The sequence below is a fragment of the Sturnus vulgaris genome, chromosome 3 (genome assembly GCF_052056855.1).
Source record: "Sturnus vulgaris isolate bStuVul1 chromosome 3, bStuVul1.hap1, whole genome shotgun sequence".
In the NCBI taxonomy this organism is placed as follows: Eukaryota; Metazoa; Chordata; class Aves; order Passeriformes; family Sturnidae; genus Sturnus; species Sturnus vulgaris.
This window is the reverse complement of record NC_142245.1, coordinates 96,558,431-96,580,210: the sequence shown is the minus strand read 5'-3', so window position 1 is coordinate 96,580,210 and position 21,780 is coordinate 96,558,431. Positions and strand designations below refer to the sequence as shown.

Below are 21,780 nucleotides of genomic sequence, written 5' to 3'. Positions count from 1 at the left end.
CTAGGAGAAACTGAGACAAATTTGATTCCCTCCCATATGCACTGTCAGGAAATACTTAGTCATTTATTGCAAAAGGAAATGAAAAGCTTATTTATGTATCAGTATTATTTATTCCACACCTTCATTTACAGGATCTGTCTGTATCTTTATGCCCATGGTTGTGTAGACATTTTTCACATGTAAACAGCTCTTCAATAAAACACAATTTGATGAATTTTTACATACTTGTAAAGTGGAACAGAGAACATTTTAATGGACAATAGGTTCATAACCATCACCAATGCATGTTCTTCCATCTTCTGCCAGATTTTAGGGATCAGTGTGGAGACATTTGTAGCTGCCCTTGGTGTTAATGCATATAGCAGAAGGAGGGCATGGTGGATTAATTTCATTTTCACATTCATCGATGTCTGCAAAATGAGTACACAGTGATCAGTAATAATTACAAATTACAAAGCGATTACTAATTTTTCATAAACACTTTTTACAAGGATTCTTAAATGAAAGGCAATGCACACTTTCAATGAGACAGATAACGATAAAAATCTGTACTGTTACTGTTTAAAATACAAAGTAGGGGATCATTGTTGCTTTGTTTTTATTTTTTGTTTGTTTATTTTAAAGCTGGATATGATGAAAAAAAAAAAAGTTGCTTTCATAATCCACCAAAAGCTACAAATGGCAATTGGCTGAATTTTTAAAAATAAAAATCCTAAACTTAAGAGCTCTCCTTGCACATGTTTCTGTCCTAAGATTTGACTTCCTCTATAAACGTTTTCGTCTTGTGCTCTATAGAGATTATGAAAATAATAATGCAGACATAGTTCTGTTCACTTTTAGTTATGATTTTGAGGAGTCAAATTTTCAGTTATCTTTTGTTACAAAATTTATAACCATAATTTATCATATCACTGCAAGGACGATTGTTTCTAGATGCTATATAAATTCTGTAAAATAACAACATCCTGGCAGAATGTTGAGCAGATGAACAATTATCCATTGGAAAATGTACATACACATATTGTTCTTGAGGCCTTTCAAGATCTTTCACTCTCACTTTCTGATTATGTGGTGAAATGAGCAACAGCAGTGCAGGAGAGAAATTATTCAGTGAGGGAAAGAGAGGTCTTCTCATATTTTTACACCTTTCTTCTTTCTGTGTAATATTTACTTGCATGACTGAATTCAGTTGACTAAAAGTAGATGTCCAGTGTTATTTTAGGTAATATTCCATTGGTTCTGTATATCTGACAGCTTGTTTAATGTCCTTGGTCTCTGACCAAGGGTGAAGCACTGCAAACCCGTATGTGGACAACTAGTTCAGTCTTCAGTATCTTCTCTGTTTTTATTCCTTTCCTTCCCTGCCACAATTTTTTATTTTCTACTTCCATATAAGTAGTTATTTTCAATTGGTATTAATAACTGACCTGTATTTACTCACTTAGTTTGGCATTATCACTGAGACCACTTTCCATCATTGGAAATAAGATCAAGCCCGATTCTCTCAAGTTTTAGTACAAAAAAGTAGTTGTGCCCAAAGTTAGTTATCAACTAAGTCAGTCAAAAGACTTACATGGAGGAAAAATCTAAAACAGAACCCTTAAGAAACAATCACTTTCATAACTCTTTTTTGAAGTGGGAAAATAATCTGTTGTTCAGGATGAAGATTTCTGGATATTACTCCCTTCAAAACTACATTTTGAGTTATGTTCACTGGCTTAACCATCATGCAGGAAAGAAAACCTGCATCTTTGCCTGCACTGTAATTCAAATGTGCTGCTTCAGCTTCTCTAGATCCACAGTCATGCTATCTGCTAACCAGCTACCTCTTCTTCATCACTAAATAGTGCATGTCAGATCTGACCAGCCTACCCTGATACTCAGAGAGCACTAGTTTACTGAAGCAAAGTAAAGAGTTATTTATCAGGAGAATGACATTACTTAATATAAAGGAAGGTAGCATATTCTAGCACTAAATTACTTCCTGAATCATTAGAAATTATATCAGTCAAAGCCCAAGTTAGTAAGCGGGAATTAACAGCTCTCAGATCCTATGCTTTTGCCAGCAAGCCACTCTGTCTTTTCCAGAGCAGCATATAATTTTGAAACCATCTGCAGAAATGCTAAGCTCTATCCTCCTCATTATATTGCTTGATTTATCCCTAATTTGCTGAATATTTAAAAGAATGAGAACATATTGCACAGGCATGCGTGGAACAAAGTGCTTTCTACTGTAAAACTCAAGTAGCATCTGCATAAGTGGGTTTTGATGGTTTTCCTTTGATAAAGGCATTGCTTTTTTAATATATGCAGCAGCTTGTTTTCCTATAGCAGATATACAGTCTTTTGTTTACATTACTGAACATATTAAAAGAAACTAGGACAAGGAATGATTCACTCATTTAACTTATTTATTCCACTCGCTGCCAGAACATTAATGTATTGAAAAGGTTTTATTATAATTCATTTAACAGCTTTATTTCTTTATATGCTATTTATGTGGGAGGAATTCAGTGGATAAATAGGATGTGAATAAAGGAAAGAGCTGCAAATTTCATTTGACTTTTTCCATACCAGGTATACAATTAGAATGAAGAGCTTTCTATTCCATTATCACAGAAATACTGATAAGCAGACTTTATTGTGGATGAACTGCAGCACTTGTACTCAAATTAATTTACCATCCATAATATATGCTGAAATATGGCCTTTTTGGCTTTAGTTTTCTCTCACATTCCTATAAAGCAGAGGAGTGTGAATACACACACAAACACACAACACACACACACACACACACACACCCATCATAAACACACACATTTGAAATGTGAACAGAGAGAATTAATTCTTCATAGCATGAAGAGTGAAAGTCTTGAAATATTTGCCACATTCTCTTTCTAACCTATTCTACCAAAGAGTAAAAGGCAAAAAGCAAACAGAAGATGAAAGAATTATTAAAATAACAGAAAAGGGTTCCTGTGAAAATGTGCTAGAAATATGTATTTCTACTGATTTTTCACCTGCTCTACTTTTGTACCTGCTGAAGTAATTAACTTCTTTTCATAGCTATTTGGGAGACGGAGGTTGGACCTAAAGTGATTATTAGTTTCCTTAATTTCACTTATTCATTTCACAGAATGCTTTTTTTCACTTTTACTCAAATTATTAGGATGACACATGACCTAGTGGTGCAGAGCTCAACTTTTATCTAGAGCATCCACTGAAACAATGCCAGGAAAATGACAACTCTGTCATGCTATTATGCTGAATGTATGAAGAAACAATGTCTAATTCTAATTTGCTGCCTTTTTCCCACCCTTTCTCCCCCCGCTCCATTGGCTATTAATAGACTTAATTTTTTTGCTTAATTAGGCAATTTTTCATGCCATTTTCCTATCATCAACTTGATTGCTGAATCAGGATAGGTAGAGATTGAGATAGCAATTCTGGAGAAAGGAGAGTTTCACATTTTTGTGTTATTACACCTATAACCCCAGTATGCTATGTGGATTCACATAAGATGAATTATGGTGGACTTCAGCTGTTAGAAAATTCAGACATTAACAATAATGATAATAATGATGATAATAATAACAACAAATACCTATACAAACTGGAACCTCAAAGTTCCATCCTTTGCTTGTGCAGGTTAATTGTTCTTCTCCTTGTAACTGAAATCCATAGTGACATGTATAAATCACTGTAGATTTTCCAGATTCTGAACAGTATACAAAATCTCCATTTTCCACATTCCTTGGTGTTCCACATAGTTCATCTACAAATAAAAAGTCTGTATTACAGGCTTTTAAAAAATTACCACCTTACACTTGTAAATGGATGGTATTCTCCATTACTGCTATAAACATTAACTTCAGTGAAATTTTTCAGGTTTTAAGGTGATCAAGACTTCAGTTGTTCATTTCTGAGAAAGAATTTATATGGAATACCACAGGTTTGACTTATAATCTTCATAAAACTAGCATTACAACATAAGAAGGACATGGACCTGTTTGATCAAATCCAGAGTAGGGCAACACAGACAATCAGAGGGCTGGAGCACCTTTCCTTTGACAAGACAGGCTGAGAGAGTTGGGGTGGTTTTTGTTGTTGCAGCCTGCAGAAAAAAAGGCTCCAGGGAGACCTTATTGTATCCTTTTGTAGCCTAATTTACAGAAGTCTATTAAGAATTTTTGGAACAAACTTTTTTTTTACCAGGACCTGTTAGGACAAGGGGTAATGTTTTTAAACGAAAAGAGGGTTGATTTAGATTAAATATAAGGAACAAGTTTTTGACAAGAGTACTGAAACACCGGCAAAAGTTTCAGTACACAAGTCACCTGCCCAGAGAGGTGGATGCCTCATCCCTGGAAACATTTGGATTCAGATTGCACAGGGCTCTAAGCAATCTGATGTAGTTGAATATGTCCCTGGTCATTGCAGGTGGGTTGGACTAGATGTCTTGTAAAGATCCCTTCCAAGACAAAATGTTCTATGATTCTATGATCGCACTTCTAGGTGATAGAAATACTAAAGATCTGATTCAGACCAGATTCAAGATCTGCCAAAACCAAGGTCAGTTCTTCCACTGCTCCCTCCCCTCCCCTCCCCTCCCCTCCCCTCCCCTCCCCTCCCCTCCCCTCCCCTCCCCTCCCCTCCCCTCCCCTCCCCTCCCCTGCCCTCCCCTCCCCTCCCCTCCCCTCCCCTCCCCTCCCCTCCCCTCCCCTCCCCTCCCCTCCCCTCCCTCCCCTCCCTCCCCTCCCCTCCCCTCTGAAGATTGGTAACTTCTAGATTACCTTCCTGATAAAATTCTTGCCAAGCTTCTAAATTCATCCCAGGTATGTTGTTACAATGCTTAAAATCCTGTGGAAACTTTCCAAGTTGAAAGGCGTCTGCTGGAACTTCAGAAATTCCTGTGTTGTCACAAATCACGCGGGACAGTGAATGTTTTTTGAGTTCATGCTTTTGAGCTTCTGTGAAAACATTATCGTTTTCCCACCAAAATCTGGAAGGGTTGATAGAAATTTTTATTGAAAAGATCAAATTCAAAATTGCTTATTCTTACTTTTATAGTACTTTATATAAAAGACCAAAATTAAGAATGATAGCAAAAATAGGTAAATATAACAATAATAAGAGTAAATGCCATGTCCATACAGAACCAGCCATCAAAAGGTCAACTCAGGCCAGCAAAAAGCCAGCAGAATTGCTTTTCATTGATTAAACAGGTCCACAAAAAATCAATCTTGAGAGAAAAACTTGAGATAAATTTGATTGAACTGGATCCTTACTCCTACACACACTAATATGTGTTCACTCATAAATTGTTTAAAACATAAACTACAGAAGAATTGGAGGAGTTACCATAATAGATTTATCCATACCAAAGCTTTTGAATTCTGCTTGCCCTTACTGAATGGTTGCTAGGAAAAAAGGTATTGTTGAATGCTTCTCTGGTTAATTAGAAGTACTTAATTTGCTAAGAAATTTGTAGATTTGTAGGCAAACGTTTTGTATATTAAGATGCCATAAAATGGCAAAAAATACTTCTGGAGAGTTTGATAGAACATCTCTATTAATACATTAAAAAGTGATAAGCATTGCTGCATTGCTTAGTTCCCTGTGGCCAGGCAAGTTAGGATTTTCCCAAATTCTAGGCAGGAATGGTGGTCACATGCTTGAGGATAGTCAGCAGTAGAGTGTGGGAGTGATCCCACTGTACAAACTGAGCTCAGGTTTAACACAGGACTTATGATCCATAACACAGGGGCCACATGGCTGAGGTTTCTAGAAAGTCTGTGAGTTTGTGTTTACATTTGCCTGATTAGAAAGGAACAGCAATATTGACTGTGGACTCTATGCAAACCTGGCACATGTGCAGGATTTGAAGATTTTTATGAGCTGCCTGTAAAGGTAGCATACAAATGGGAAGTCTGATAGTTGTGTTTGTATTCTGGGGAGGATAAGCACTGCCACTGTGTCCTAGAGTGGCTTTTCAGGGTAAATCTGATCCTACTGCCAACAGGAACATAATTACTAAATAAGGTAAGTGCATGTGAAATTTTGGAAAAATGGCTTTTTTTGTAGGGCAATAGTTACCTTCAGAAGCCTAATCTGTTAAAAAACCTGTCCCACTTTTCCTACACTTGAAGGACGAGTCAATGTACAGAACTAGGGATGGAGTGAATGTCCCAGACCTCAGCAGCACTGTGACAAGAAATGCAGGAGAGATGGAGGGGCTGGAAGGAGAAGAAAAGAAAGGAGCCTTCCTCCTACACGTCACCTGCATGCTGTTCCTAAACTTCTCAGAGCATCCTGAAACCTCACTGATGATTCCAAGGCCCCTTCCCATAACCAAAACCATTACAGACTTTCTCAACTCAGTTCTCCTATCCCTGTCACGTCCCCTTTCACATACATTAAAACCTATTCTATTTTCATCACAAAATTTTGTTTTATCCACAGGCCTAAATGAAAAATGATTTTTTAAATCTACCTGACAGATAGGTGTTTACTTAAACAAACATTTTGGTTTACTCCTTTTATCTCTATCAGGTTACCAAATCCTTATGCAAAGAATGACAGAAATCTTCAGAATTTTTGCCTAAATATTTCAAATCTTGAGATTGCAAAAATATTCAGAAGAAGAAGGCTGATGGATCAGAAACAATTTTTGTTTCAGGTGATGTGGTTAAGACAGTGCCTAAGTTTAGAAGATAGGAAGAAGAAAACCTTTTATATTTTGTTAGATTACTGACAAAAAGAATCAGAATGGCTATCAGACTTCGGAGTTCAGTCAGATGACAATTCCAGGTAGTCCCGATTTTTGAACTTAAAGAGTACATTAGAAGAGTTCTTTTTAAATCCCTGTGTACAGACCTGTCAATCTGGGTATGTAGTGTATGCAGTGTCCCTGGTGCAGTTACAGATAACACCCAACACTACCTGACCAGACACTGCAATGAGTGTTAGACTTTTCCATTCTTATTATGTGACAACTATAACATGTTGTTACATACTTCTAACTTCTCTTAGGTAGTTTCTTTGTTATTAATGACAGAATACCATTTCACATTTAAGTTTTTAGCTGCCACAAACTTTGTGGCAGAAACCCAGGGAATTCTTTCATTATTAGAACTCTCTTTTTCTCAATTTGGAGTTAATGTATTAAATTATCCTTAAGTTTATTTAATGCTGGTAGCATTATAACACACTGAATGTAGTAACAGTGTCTTAAATAAAAGTATAAGGTACTACATAATAGAAAGGTGGCTGAAAAGACCTCCATAGATACTCCTTCCCCAGATAGGGACAAGTATGCTTGTACTATTCAGAGGACCTTCAACCATGTTTTAAACATGGCTGAGTAGAATATTTGTTGTCTATACAATTTCTGCAAATAAAAACCACCTTTATGATTAGCATTGCTATTTCTCGTGAGCTAATTAATTAATATTTTTTAATGTTCAGATTTAAATTGTACTTTGGATGATTATTTCCATAATGTTTTCTTTCCATAAAAGTGACTTATAAGAGGAGCTTAAAGGTCATTGTAAGGACCAGATGTACTTCAAACACCCCTGCCAGCATGGTGTGAACAGTTTTAAATTAGTCATCTCATGAGGTCCAAAGTTTCTGCCACAAGTACATGAGAGAAATAAAAAAAGGTTAGTTTTAAAATTGCTTCACGAGCAGAAGCAAGATATAAACAGCTTCTTTTACTCCATTGTGGCCTGAAGCTGCATTCCTCCTGCTTTTCTGGTATGAAGGGTTGTACTGGCACAAGATCATGGTGGCACTTGTACAGGGTTGGTTTAAGTGACATCCTATACTGTGTCTAATGAGGCAACTCTGGGCACACTCAGCAGTCCCAATCACACAAGGCTAAGTACGTGGTGTTTTTATTATCCCCTCTATGGAGCCTTAATTACAGCTTTTTCCTATCCCTTCTGACTTTGCTGCAGTTGCCAAAGAAATATATTGAGGTTCTTCCAGCTCCTGAGCCCAGTGCAGCCCTCAGGGGGAATAAAGCCTCTACAGTACTACATCCATCCATGCAAAAGGTACTGGCCCCTGCCACAATTAACTTCTGGTGGCAGCTTGCATTTTTAGCAGGAACAGCTGGACACCTCAGTACCATAGAAACGAACTCCGTGTCATCTGGAATTGAGACTATATATGAACCAAAGAAGAATAATCAAAAGCTCATCCAACAAAACTGAAGGAGCTAAGAAAAAAATGTGCAAGGGGCAGAGAATGATTTGTCTGAAATATGTTTAAGTGGCTGTAAAATCTCCATCGCTATGGAGTTTCTACACATGATTTGACTGCATAATAAACTCACCGGTCACCATCCCTTAGTGCTTTCATTTGCTTTCCAATTATACACGCAAACAGGGGACCAGTTCTAGCACCTGGAAGAAAGTCTTCCATGAGACCACCAAGCCAAACATCAATATTGTTAGGATTATGGTACAACTCCATGATTTTTTCAGTGACATTGCGATTGGTTATTACTGTATTCAGGTCAGTATGAGTTTCCAGTTTTGGTAAACCACAGAATTCTCGCCATTCATTATAACCTGCAAATATGATGTTTAAAGGAAGATTAGATTTGTCTCTTAGGCATGATACATGAAATTAATACATTTATAAACACTGGATTTTGACAACCTTAATCATAGTCATAGACAGTTATGTATAAAAAAGGTCTACTATTATTGCAGAGAAATTATGGCAGGATCTGAACTAAGCTCCAGCAGTCTTCCTCTAAACAAGTATAGCCATGGCCTAATGGGCTATTAACTCCTGGACTGTTAATTCAGTCTTACCCTGGGCTGAGTGGAGTAAAAAATCTAGCGTGAAGAACCCATGACAAACATGTAATATTTCTTGAAATGCAGAGTCTACCTAACTAAGCCATCTGTGCCACTCCTGGAGACATCTGTCAACATTTTCTGTGGTTGGTGGAGCCAGAGAGGCTGTGCCTAAACTGGCCTATCCCACAGGCTGGGGACAGCCTGCTGATGGGAAGTGGCTGCTGCAGGCAGAAACCCCCTCTTCTCGGTGCTGGTTCCAGCAAAAATCAGCCCCAGGTACCTACACACCCGGACCCACTCACTAGTACTCTTCTTCTGGATTCCAGATTTACCAGATTGTTTTAATCTCAAAAGCTGCCAAATACTTTCCATCAAAGTTAAGAATATTAGCAATGTACATTTTAAAAGAGAATTAAGTGACTTTTTTGATTAGGAAAGCTATTATTTAAAAGCTTATGATTTCATCCCAAATATAAGCAGTTATACTTCAGTTACTAGTTGGAAGAAAAAATCAAGAAAAATCAATATACCTGGGAGTCCATGATCACGGCCACGTTGTAAATTCAATGATGATAAATCAAGTGAACCATTATTGGACAACACAAACAGTTTTTCTGTTAACTCCTCATTCAGCAGTTGATCTTGTACCTGTAGTTTTGCTGGATGTGCTAGAAGACCCCTTATTAAAGGATCTAAGCCTCCTTTAAAGATACAAATGATAGTATTATAGCATATATATAAACCGTTATAACTTTCATAACAAATGTGAATACATATATGTTTCTATGTTTTTAAAACACTGTCCACACAGGCTTTTACATTCAAACACATGCAAAAATTTCGTTTAGTTTAAAGTAGAAGTAATAGTGTTATGAAAAAGCTCTGTCTTCTTCAGGTGTAAAAGAACTTGCAACCTGTTAATAAATTAATACACAAAAGAATTCCCAGAAACATCTTCACTATCACTCATCCTTCTGTTGCCAATCTACCAGACTGGTTTAATCTGGAGAGTAATGTTTGTCTGATTCAGTCAACCATTTAATTGAGAATAATAATTCAAGTTCTTTTTAGTGCTCTGGAATCCAACCAAGAACTTTAAATAAACAATTTGAATAAATAAATGCTTCCATTCCTAATTCAGGATAAGGAACTTTGAAAAAGGTTACAATATTCTGGGGAGAAAAAGACAAAAAAGAAAACAACAGAAGCAGTATAAATAAGACCATACCTTCTTTAATGAGCCTCCAAGGACTAAAGAAAACTTCATGTAAATGAAGATTTGGGAGTTCAGGATCATCTAAATACTGTGCATTCAGTCGCCTTACTATGGGTTGGATTGTTGCATGACCAAAACGAAAAGCAGCTGTTGAAAATACATTAGAAACTGTAGGATTCGTTGTGGGATCATAACCTGTATAAAGGCCAATATACAGATTAAAAGCATCTGGACCAATGATTTTGGGAATGTAATCTCTTAAAGTAATAATCTGAAAGAAAAGAAAAAGAAACATATTTCAGCTTTTCTGTAGATGAATAGTAATGAATGCCAGGTCCTAAATGCTTTTTTCTTCACTCATCTATGCCCAAGCATTTGGCATAAGTAAGAGTAGTATTACCTGGAAAACAATATCAGTCTTATTTTTTGCAGTAAAGGGACAAATGACCAGAGAGAATCCTGCTCAGAACAGTGCAACAGTCAGGCCCTGTTAGGTCTCACCATAGATGCTAGCCCAAAGCCTTCTGAGCAGAGATTACCAGTGCTGCTCATTTACGAACCATGGGGGTAATCCAGCTCACAGGAGGTGTGCTGAGATTAAAAATGTAAATTATAATGGCCTTTAAAATGACAATGAAAACAAGAAGCACTATCATGTCTTTCAAGAACGTTTTCTAATGCTATTTTCAGACCTATGCTTGTGACACAAATCCTGTTTTATTTTTATTTGAAATGATGAAGCCTTAAAATACTGGTGCCCAAAATCCCCTTGTAGACATTTTATACTAAACTTAGGCCAATTTATAGACTTTTAAAAAATACTCTTCAAAAATGAAAAGACTGATAAACACCTTCTGTCAAATGCTTTTATAATGTAATAGTATTACAGTGGCATGGAAAAGCATAGGAGTAATCATGACAGAAGGAAAGAGGGGAAAATGTTCTAATGTACCAAATAAAATGAAAATGCATTATAGGTTAAAGATTATGCTGAACTCAATAAAGCAATATGAGATAAATATGAAGCACAATGAACTCAATAAAATACCTCATAGATTCAATAAAATATGCAATAAATATACAGAAAAATGTACTTTGAACTTGATATAGTGCATATTGGAAAACTAGCTAGCATAAAATGACCTTATAAAAAACTTGTATCTTTATTTTAGGCACAGAGAAAACCTTTTAGACAAGAAAAACCTTTCCCCAGTTTGATCACTTTTCTCAGAAAATAGAGGTTTAGGTTTTCAAGTTAGGTCAAGCAGTGAACAAAATTCATAAAAGACAATATGTTAGAATCCCTTTTACAGCTTCTTTAATGCAGCATATGAAACAAATAAAATTATTACAAGAAATTAATACTGACACTATCATTTGAAAAGCTGATCTCTTGCTTTATTCACAAAGGTTTTGCAAGATAGCAGTTCTAATTTTAGATGTATAGTTTTTATAATCAAAGACCTTGTGGAGGAGTAGGTTAGTCATGGATACAAAAATCCTGGTATGACTAATTTTTTGGCTCATTTTAAATGAAATCTCAAGCTAAGCTGCTCAGGAAGGCCAGACTCCCTGAAGGAAAGGGCAACTCCGATTTTTCATTTGCTCCAGAGGCAACATCTTCATTTCTAATTTCCTTGCTAAGGAAAGAGGAGTTGCCATTTCAAGACATGAAAATTAAAAGGCTAAGGGTAAAAAAGGGGTCTTATGCCTGCCTACCCTGCACTAGGAGAGGCATCTGTTTGATGGAAACTTCCAAAGGCTAAATGAGGCCCCATCAAATAGAGGTCAGTTTTAGACAATACAGGCTAAATTGTTACTAATACAGAAGAATACAATACTGCTTCTGGAATCTGCCAAAGAACCACATCTGAAATAGCATCTAGCATTTGTGTAGACTCAGGATGTGGCCAAATTTGTCGGTGTGAAGTCAAGGACAGGCTCAGTATAGGTTCTCACATATATAAATTTTAAAGAAGATGTTAACAGCTGACAAGCATCAACATTGTTTTTGTTAAAATTCTTTTGCACGCAGTCCCTTCTCTCAGAGAATGATATAAAAGTTTTATTTACTTTCATAAATAAGCACAGTACTTTCTTTCAGTAGAGTATTCCTTCAATAAATGAGATTCTCCTGTGGAAACAAAGGAATGTGCTTATTGCAAAATATGTCAATAAAATCAGACAGAAAGTGACTATATGGGAAAGAAATCACAAACTAATATAATGAATGGCTCCTCCATTTCTGGCTTACTTGGAGTCTATTTGTTAACAAGAAGTTAACTTTTGTGTGTTTGCAGCAGTATAAAGAATGTATTGGATATCCTGAGTCTGAACCTGCAAGGTACTGAGTGGTCTCAACTCTTTGTGACATTTATGAGATTAGTGTTAATCCAAGCTCTTCTTAGGCTACATTCATCACCTCATGCCATCACATCGAATCTCTACAGAAGCCTCATGAAGAAAAAATTTTAATCAATAACATCAATATTTCTACTATCTCATGGCTCTCATTGTTCCAACAGTATAATTCAGTGGAAAGTTATGACAAATGAGCACTGTGTCTTAAACAGAGGCCCATATGCTCGGTGCTTTTATATTACCTTCCTAATCTATATAATCATATATTAACTGAGAAATTAAGAATATTTAAATGTTATTCATTTAGTCATATCAGAGAAAATAAAACACTAATTTCTTAGCAATTCAGCCAACCATTTGGTAAATATCCAGACAGAAATAGCATCTGAGTGTCAGAAAAGGCTTTAAATAGATTTTGCATCATGTCATGAATCCTATGTGCACTTTTTACAGAAAGAGTAACTGAATCCTGACCTGTAAACACTAGAGTACTGAAGTCAGATAGGATGTTACTGTTAAAGGCAACACTCTTCTCATTCAGAAGGCAGAATTACAACAGGGGTTTCCAAGACTTATGAACTCACTGAGTATCTTGGCTGCATTTTTCTCCATGTTAAGCCACCTTCAGCAGAAGTCAGCCACGTTATATGTTTGGAAATAGGTTACATAATTTCACTTTTTTTTTTGAAAAATTTTGTTCATGTTAACCACTATTATCAATTAAATGCAAAAGATCCAGAAATTCTTATCATTTTTCCTAGGGTTCAGGAGACTTTCCTTGCAAAAACCTCTACAAGTATATCCCAAAGTAGGCGTGAATGGGGCACAATGGTTGAAGCAGAAAACAAAACAAAAAACCAAAGAAACAAAAAAACCCACCCAAAACAAAACAAACAAAACAAACAAACAAACAAAAAGGCTGGAAAACGGAATATAGAAATATGTGAACTACCATAAGGATATGTCATTGGCCAGCTGTAGCTGCAGAGGAATGGTATCTCACTGAGGTAGTATAGTGCCAATTAAATGAAGCTTCTGCACTTGGGAAAGATTGCAGAAATAATAGAGAACTATCAAATTTAGCAATGATGTTTAATTTGATAAAGTGCTATGCATGGTTAGTTTGGAGTTCTCACTGAAAATACTTAAGGATTTTCAGATGATGAAGATGATGTTGAAGTCCTAAACTTTTGGGTAAAAGGTGATTTTATGAGTTCAATTTTTAATTAAAAAATGAACAAATTACTATAGTTATGTTAATAGTCTAAACTCTACACTTTATAAATTGAGTTCTGACATTATTCAAGACATACTGTTTTATAATATTTTATTTATCTATTTATTCTTTATAATTTCATATTTCTGAGAGGAGCTATCTAATTATCTAATTTCAAAACCAAGTTTTATCCAAGTAGTTAATGTATGTAAGTCTCAGAAGTCATCCATTTTCAACCCATGCCTTGGACCATGCATGATGCTCAGAGAACACAAACAGATGCAGAAGGAAGTGAAATAGATACCTATGTGTGCACTGAAAAGTAAAGGCAGTTGTCACCTATAATTGGGGTTAAGTGGGAGCAACTGCATTAATTCAGAGTTGGTTCTCTGGTACTGTAATAAATCAAAGAGAATTGGATTCAGATTGATCTGCAAAAGTCTTGCTCCATCTGACTAGTCTCAAATCATCCATCTTTCATAATCCAAATGGCACATCAGGAGAAATTGTCTCCAGAAAGAAGAAAATAGGTGTGTGCAAACTACGTGTATATGAGATAGTAATCTTAAGAATAGCAGTCGCATAATTGAACATTTTTTCTCAGATATTAAATGACAATGAAAAAATGCCTTTTTGCACAAAACATGAGGTAAATCAGAATATGAATCTTTACCACTGTATCCTGCAGTGTTAATACTTTATAAAGTGAAGCATGTGCCATTCCCATGAAATAGAAAGGACAGTTACTACTCCTTATCAGTGAAACTGTATAATGCAGCCAAAAAGATCTGTTTTGTGCAGGATATCAACAGACAATTGTTATGTTTGGTAACTTTGTCAAATTCCTGTTATCAAATACTTGTCACTAGAGATATTTATGGTGCCAAAAAAACATCCAGGAAAAAAAATATGGTCTAAAGAGATAATTTTTTATCTTCTTTATTCTAGAAAGAAGAAAAGGATTTTTGTTCAATTCTCTATAATTACACACCCACTGGCAGGACTTAGGCTTGAAAGTATTCCTTCCAAAAAAAGAGAATTATAGAAATGTCTAGCAACTGAAACAAAACTTCATAGTGGAAATCTCAAGGTAAATTCAACCAGAGCTATTATTAGCGTGCCAGTTAACATACCACACTAATAGAGATACTCCAATTATCTATCCTGAATGAATGTTTCTGAACCAGCTAGCTACAACTCAAACACATATCTAATGAGCCATAGGCAAATCTCATTAGTCTGTGATACCAGCAGAGATAATGAGCAGTGCTGATCATGCAGTGCGTTGCCTTTTCTTTCAGGCCATAGTTTGTGGATGTAAACCTGGAGGGTATGAATGCACAGAGGCCTGCTTTTGGACTTGTACTTTTCTTCTAACAAGTATTAACTATTATTTTGACTTGTCAATGCCATTCTTATACTGAAAATGACATACTTATGGCAGAGGAGCTGACTTGGTTAAAGCAAACAAAAAGCCAAACGTTTCAAAAGAACTGACTAAATACAATTAAGTGAAGTATGTTACTTCTATGAAGCTATATGGCTTTGAGTGCAAGTAACAATGCATAAGACAATGCAGGTGGCTTCTTAAAGGAAACATGCTTAGTATTCTATTCCACTGTCTAAAAATTGTGGCAGAAGAAAGGAAAAGCGATTTATGAGAAAAGTGAAGTTTTATTGCATCCTTCCCTAATTTATCTTCAAAAAAGTCTCCTTTGGAACTGAAAAAAAAAAATTGCAAGGGTCAGAAAACATGTCTAATATAAACATCCTTATGAACTCTTCTGTATTTTCCCACATTTACTTCTCCTACTGTCTCCTGTCAACAGTATCCCCTGAAGTTTGTGCATTACTGCTTCATTGTGAACTTCACAGGCATTTTTACACAAGGGATTTATTATTTATGTAATACCTGTGAGAAAGTAAATATTTTGAACATTATATAAATATGGAGACATTACTTTAAAATAATTTCCTTTACCAAAAAAACCCCCAACCCTCTGAAAAGGCCTCTTTTATAGACAAAACAGACACCAGAGAAGCCTGCATAAATGTGGATCTGAGTAGAAACTGCTATGAAAATCAGAGCACTGAGGTGCCTAGACAAACTGAGCACCGGGACATTGCATTTAGGAAAGTGGAAAGCAAAACGAAATTTAAACATGCCATATTTGAAGCATGGAACTCGGTGGGAAAGAAAAGGTTAGGTGATCTCAAAAGCCCCTCACAGAAGCATATTTGAAGCTCTGAGATATTCACTGCCATGTGTGGATAAGCATGCAAGCAGCCGACCTGATGCAGGGCACCAACAATTTTGCGCGTCTCTTGGTAGACGGTCTCGGCGCTCCAGTGGGCGTTGATGCGTCGCAGGGCTCGGGCCAGGCGGTTGTGCTCCCTCAGCCACAGCGTGTGCATGGCAGCCAGGGATGTGACCTCGCTGGAGCGGCTGTCCCCGGCCAGGAAACACTCCAGCCTCTCCTCTCCACCTGCACTTGGGTCCTGTGCACAAGGGGATGGGATCCGGTCTGTGAAAGGCAGGTATTCCCGATGGTTATCGTAATACTTTAAGTTGACTCTGAGAAGGCCTTCTTTGCTCGTCAAATTCCTCAGTTTGTTTTCAACAGCAGGGGTACTGCCATAGACTGTAGAGGCATCAAGGAAAGAAGTTAAGCCATTGATCTGTTGTCTTGTATTTAGCACTGATATATTTCCAAAGAGAATATCATGATCACCAGTGCCACATGCAGGAGACGAGCGGTAGAAGGGCAGGCAATCCATCCCTGCTGATAATGTATCGTTGGTGGTTACCTGCATACAAAATAAGGGCATTTTCTGAGGTGAGGAGAACAGCTGTGGATGCTGAATAGAGTCTTGTCTAAATATTTACCTTCACTCTCTCAGTTTTTCATTGTTCAGACCTCATCTATTGGAGTGAAATATTCGAAATCTGTATAGATTGTTTTTCTTTAGATTTAAGGAAAAAGATTAATCTTTTTTAAGCAGAGACAAATAAATCCCAAAACTTTTACTCTATCTTAAGCTATTGATGTAGTACATCTACATCTAAATCAGTCTGGCTTTACATTCAAAATCCATCATAAAACATATTAGAGTGAAGACATGAACATCTGGTCAAATTCTATTTTACTGAAGAGCAACTGAATGAGCAGGTTTACCTGTATGCATGAAAACATAATGAGGAGTTTCAGTGTCGGCAGCAACACACTGTAAAAGCTTTGGTTCAATACTGAATTCTAATCCAGTTTCCTAAGAAGGACAGATGTAAATATTCATTCTGCTTTCTGCCTGTCCCCCACAAATCTTCTGCCACATTATTTTGCTACAACAGTTGTCTTACAAGTACTGAATTCTGACCATCTTTATAAAAAATAAAGGCTGCACATAGACTTGGCTAAATGAAAGATTGCCCAGTCCTTTATTGGTTTGATCCCCACATAGCTGAGACACTGAGGTCAAATAATGAGGTTCAAAAATCAGACTAAGAGGCAATAAATGTTTTGTACAGACACCTGAGCTAACCCTTATCTGTATTCTATCTGCTTGCTTTTCATTTTTCAGAACCTTTGACAGACAGTGAATGCTGCATATGTGATGTAATTTCTTCATTTTTCTAATAATACAGAGATCAGTCTGCAAAGATAGAACTGCCATTAAATTGGGGTTAATAGTTACAAAACAACTTTGGAATTAACTATATATAATAACACTACCTCATTTATTATACCAAGTAAAATTTTCTTGCTACTGAGACCTCATGTCAGTAGAGATTGATACCCACAAATCATTTGCATTAAGAAACTGTTTAATTTTGTTTGGTAGAGAAATTTTAACGTTATTTCTTCTTTGCCTAGGTTTTAGAAATCAAAATAGGTTATGTTTGAAGAAAACAAGTTTCTTTCACTGATTTTTGAAATCAATAATTTATCTGTCTTGTGTTTTCTACTTAGCATTTGTTATTAAGTCTTTTGCTATTAGTGTGGCTTCTTTTTCCCTTCATCTGGTAATGTAAGCAGACATCTCATGCTACAAATATCTGAACTTGACAGCCACAGCCCTGTATGTGTTTGAATGTCTCCTGCTTCTAGTTATCAGGAGATATTTAGGAAGAATTCAGGTATCACTGAGAAAAGAATGTAGGAGATGCCTTTATGCTGTTAAACAGGAAGGCTCATAGCAAAACATATCAACACTGAATGAAGTTCATGCTGAATAATCTTTAGTTAACTGTCTCTGCAATTTCAATTCATTCCGTTCTGGTCCCCAGTGGAGAAAAACCAGCAGTAATGAACATTAAGGGACTGGCAGAGCTGCATAATGCTGTCCTTTCCCTTTTCACAGGATAAGTATTTGGCAGCCAGCAGCTGAATGTGTAAATTAGAGGTTCCTTACATAATTATTTAAAGACATTAAAAATAATCTGAGTGAAAAAAAGAGACCCTTTTTCTGCTGAAATGGATACTGAGTAATATTTTTTTTCAAAAGTAATGACTAAAAATCATATGATTCTTTTTTGTTTGTGTCGCATAATTCTAGAAGGAAAAAATTTGTAGCAAAATCCTGATTAGCCACAATAGTCTTCCTGTATAGCTGCATGTTGATTTAAATGGTTATTATATATGCATGGTCAAACCTGGTTATGGTGAAATTCTTCTATGTGTAGGAAAATGGAAGGTAATAATTGTTTAAGTGTACCACAATCTCTAAACTGTGATTTCAGTTAAAGAAAAATCTTTCTTATTGTGAGTTTTTCCTGTGGGAAATGACCTTGTAAAGGGATTTTTGCTGTAGATTTAAAGGAAAACCTAGTTTATGGTCTGTGAAAGTTTGAAGAAAAGGAAAATATTAATGCTTATTTGTGGACATGCAACTTGGAGAAGAGTCCATGATCCCATCTGACAGCTGCTGCTTCTGAACAGAAGAAAAGGCAGGGACTCTGCTGGTTGTTGAGTGGAGATGACTGATCTATTCGTAGCTGAAACAGTAAGCTGTCATGTTACGTGTCACCTTTTTCAAATCACCTCACTTTTCTGTGACTTTCTTTTCCACCTTTTTGCATCTTAGGTCACTGAAAGCTCTTCTGGATTGCATCATGCTAACTGTATGTGTCGTGTCTAACTTATTGGCAGCAATGTAATTAATACTGAATAAAGTCAGTAGCTCTCGTATGAAAGTCTCTAATGCTTCTTTATGTCTCAGCCCTAACCTGAAATAATAATCTGAGAATGACAAGTTATCTCCACAATCCTGTTCTGGATGTCAGGCTGTTGTAAAAGAAATGTGAGTTTGGGTTTTGTCACTAAATTACACAGAAGGAAAGACATTTATACTCAGTGATTCTGAGGAATTAAGTAGGAAAAGAGCTATTTTATTTATATTTTATGTTTACTTATAGAATTTTAACAATGACCATGGATTGGCCAGTGAGGATAATACTTCTTGACCCCATAGGTCCTATCAATAATCTATTAATTCTTTTTCTCCAAAGACGAATGCAATACATTCATTATTTACAAGAACAGAGTGTGAGAAAATGCAAAAAGAATCTGTCAACAATCAGAAGGCTGAAACACAAGGGCAACAGAGTTTGATTTTTTTTCCCATTAGGGGACCCTGTAAATATACAGAAAAAAATCATTTCAGGCTCTACTACAAATTACAGACTCTCTGTGAGAATTGCTGAGAGAAATTCTATAGCAATTATTACAAAAATGTCCAGAACAGAAAATCACAATGTTTCCCGGTAGCCTATGAATCATTTACCTACATTTGTTATTAATATTAATACACTACTGCAGCTTTTGATCCTTCAATGAATTGCACTTTGCAATATTTGCAAATATTACCCTGAATATTTTCGGGGCAGATTCCCTAAGGTGGGCAGTCAGGGGCCTCCTCTCCCTGCTGAAATCCCCAGAGAAGATGTGCAGGCACAGTTGTCCTTTTCTGTGGGTGGATTCTCCCTTGGGTGCTGCTTTTGTAGGAGCAGCAAGAGTGCAAACTGCAGCCTCTATGTCTACATTGTTATATAATATGCTATTGATTTCACTGCCTTTGGAAACCAGCCACAGTTTCTTCATTTACAAAATGAATATATAAAACTAACTGTGGCAGTTTTCCAAATATTTAATATGTGGACATTTATTTAGTTGATAATTCTGAAAGAAGATTAGTTCTAGAGGGTTACAGCATTTTGTTTCAGTGTTCAAAAATTAGTTCCTCTGATCACACTATTTACTGCAGCAGCCTTTTCTTTTTAAAACCTTTTTTGTTTTAAATACAGAATCTATTCTCTGTCTTTGAGAAAAAAACAGTCACAAAATACTGAACATTTATAATCAAAGCAAAAGAACAACCATTTTTGAATCCGTCCATCAAAGCTGTGAATAACAGGTTAATAACAAAATGAAGCTCAAAAAATTAATGGGATTGTAACCGTGTTGGGAAACTTATCTAACACTTACAGGGTTATGACTGAATTACTTTTTATGTCCCCTGCCATGGCCAATTGTGGCTACATCGAAGGTAGCTTTGAGCCATCCTTCTGCTGGGCTACACTGCTGAGTAGGACCAGCATCCAGTGCTAGATTTAGCTACACATCAATGATAGATTTAGTGCATGTTCATATAACTCACTTTTAAGGGCATCCTTGAAACACACTCTGAATCTCGTCACAGCTCCAAGACAGAAATCCAGTCTGTGCCTTGTTTAGAACACTGAAAGGTGCGCATGCAAGTCTATGCCATGACAATCTTCACCTTTCATCCCTCTATGCTGAATGCCTCTACCACGTGAATAATGTTAGACTTAGAGTTTTTTTTAAAGATCCCTTACATTGTCTCTTTTTTTAAGTAGATGGGATTTTGAAGCTTGAATTAGTCCGTGATCAGTGATTAGACCACTGGTCCCCGTGATCCACATTTCATTCAAGTAATGGGAAACAGTTAGTTTCCTCTCAATCAAAAAGCCATGTAATAATAAAAAAGTGGGAGTTTTGCACTTAAAAATCAATACTATTCACGTTATTTCAAAGAATATATAGTAAACACAAACGACTTCTGAAGACTTTTGTAGTTTTATAGCTCGAGTAAACAGATTTTTTAAATTGGGAGTCAATATATTTTGGTATATGTTTCAGATAGATCTATCTTCACATCATACAAAGCACTGCCGGTTAGGGAGTAGATGCCTGCCCTAGCCTCTCTTAGTAAGACTTTGGGAATGGAAATATTTTTAAGACTATTACTTAAAAACATAAACAGAAAAAAACAATTTCTTGTCCCAGATGGAAATTCGAAACACTGCGAACTAGAGATTTTTGTTAGAACTATGGCATACTCCTAGTATTTAGGGCTGTTGTGGCTGATTCAGGTTACTCAGTGCTCTCAGTTGCTCAGCGTCTTAAAAAAATGTAGATCTTTAAGAAGCCTGTGCACTTTCTGAATGTTCTCAAGATATGTTTGCGGACTTTCAAAAGTCCATATCTCTAGGGTGAGAGGGACTAGATTTACCTGCCTGTGGTGAAATTGTAGGCATTCATAAATTCTGCTTAATCATCCCTGTATTTTAAATTCTCTCATCATATGGAAGACAAGCCAGCTTTTAACATAGCCTGATTTGGTTTTCTTTACCATTACCCAAATATTTTCCTCTACATTTAATGAAAGAGGAATGAGGCACTTAAAGCAAAAGGGGACTGGGGAATGTTTATCAACTGCAGTTTGCTGAGGCAAAAATGTTTTCTATTCTGATAGAAGCCCTACATTGCAGAACATGGAGAAACTGGTCAATAATCAAGCTCCAACACTAAGCAAAGCAATTTAGGTTGCCCTAACTTGAATATCAAGTTAGAATACCAAGGGCTGTGATGGGCATGAGGCTTTCCTGTAGCCTGAGTTGGACAGGCTGTGCTTTGAGAAACGAAAGCATGGTTTTACTTTGCTATTCATTTTTTTTGAGTAAAAGAAGTACTATACTTCTAAATTAAGTGATAAAAATACCGTATCCTATATTTATACGTATTTATGTTTCTTCTAGCCCTCTAACAAGCTTTGAACTCATGTTTTCCATCTGCTCAAAGCAAAGATGTGATGTATGTAAGTTTCAGCAGCTTCCCAGAGATAATTTTTATACATACATTGAAAAGATAGCT

At 36.3% G+C, this 21,780-nt stretch overlaps 1 protein-coding gene across 1 annotated transcript in view; it reads right to left on the bottom strand.

Annotated features, from left to right (window-relative positions):
• Positions 1-249: 249 nt before the first annotated feature.
• Positions 250-21,780, bottom strand: part of TPO (thyroid peroxidase) — a 44,415-nt gene continuing 22,884 nt past the window's right edge. Inside the window, 7 exon segments of the mRNA XM_014869469.2 lie at positions 250-410; positions 3,605-3,775; positions 4,794-5,002; positions 8,342-8,579; positions 9,347-9,517; positions 10,045-10,303; positions 15,902-16,417. Coding sequence (XP_014724955.2) covers positions 250-410; positions 3,605-3,775; positions 4,794-5,002; positions 8,342-8,579; positions 9,347-9,517; positions 10,045-10,303; positions 15,902-16,417 — 1,725 coding nt within the window.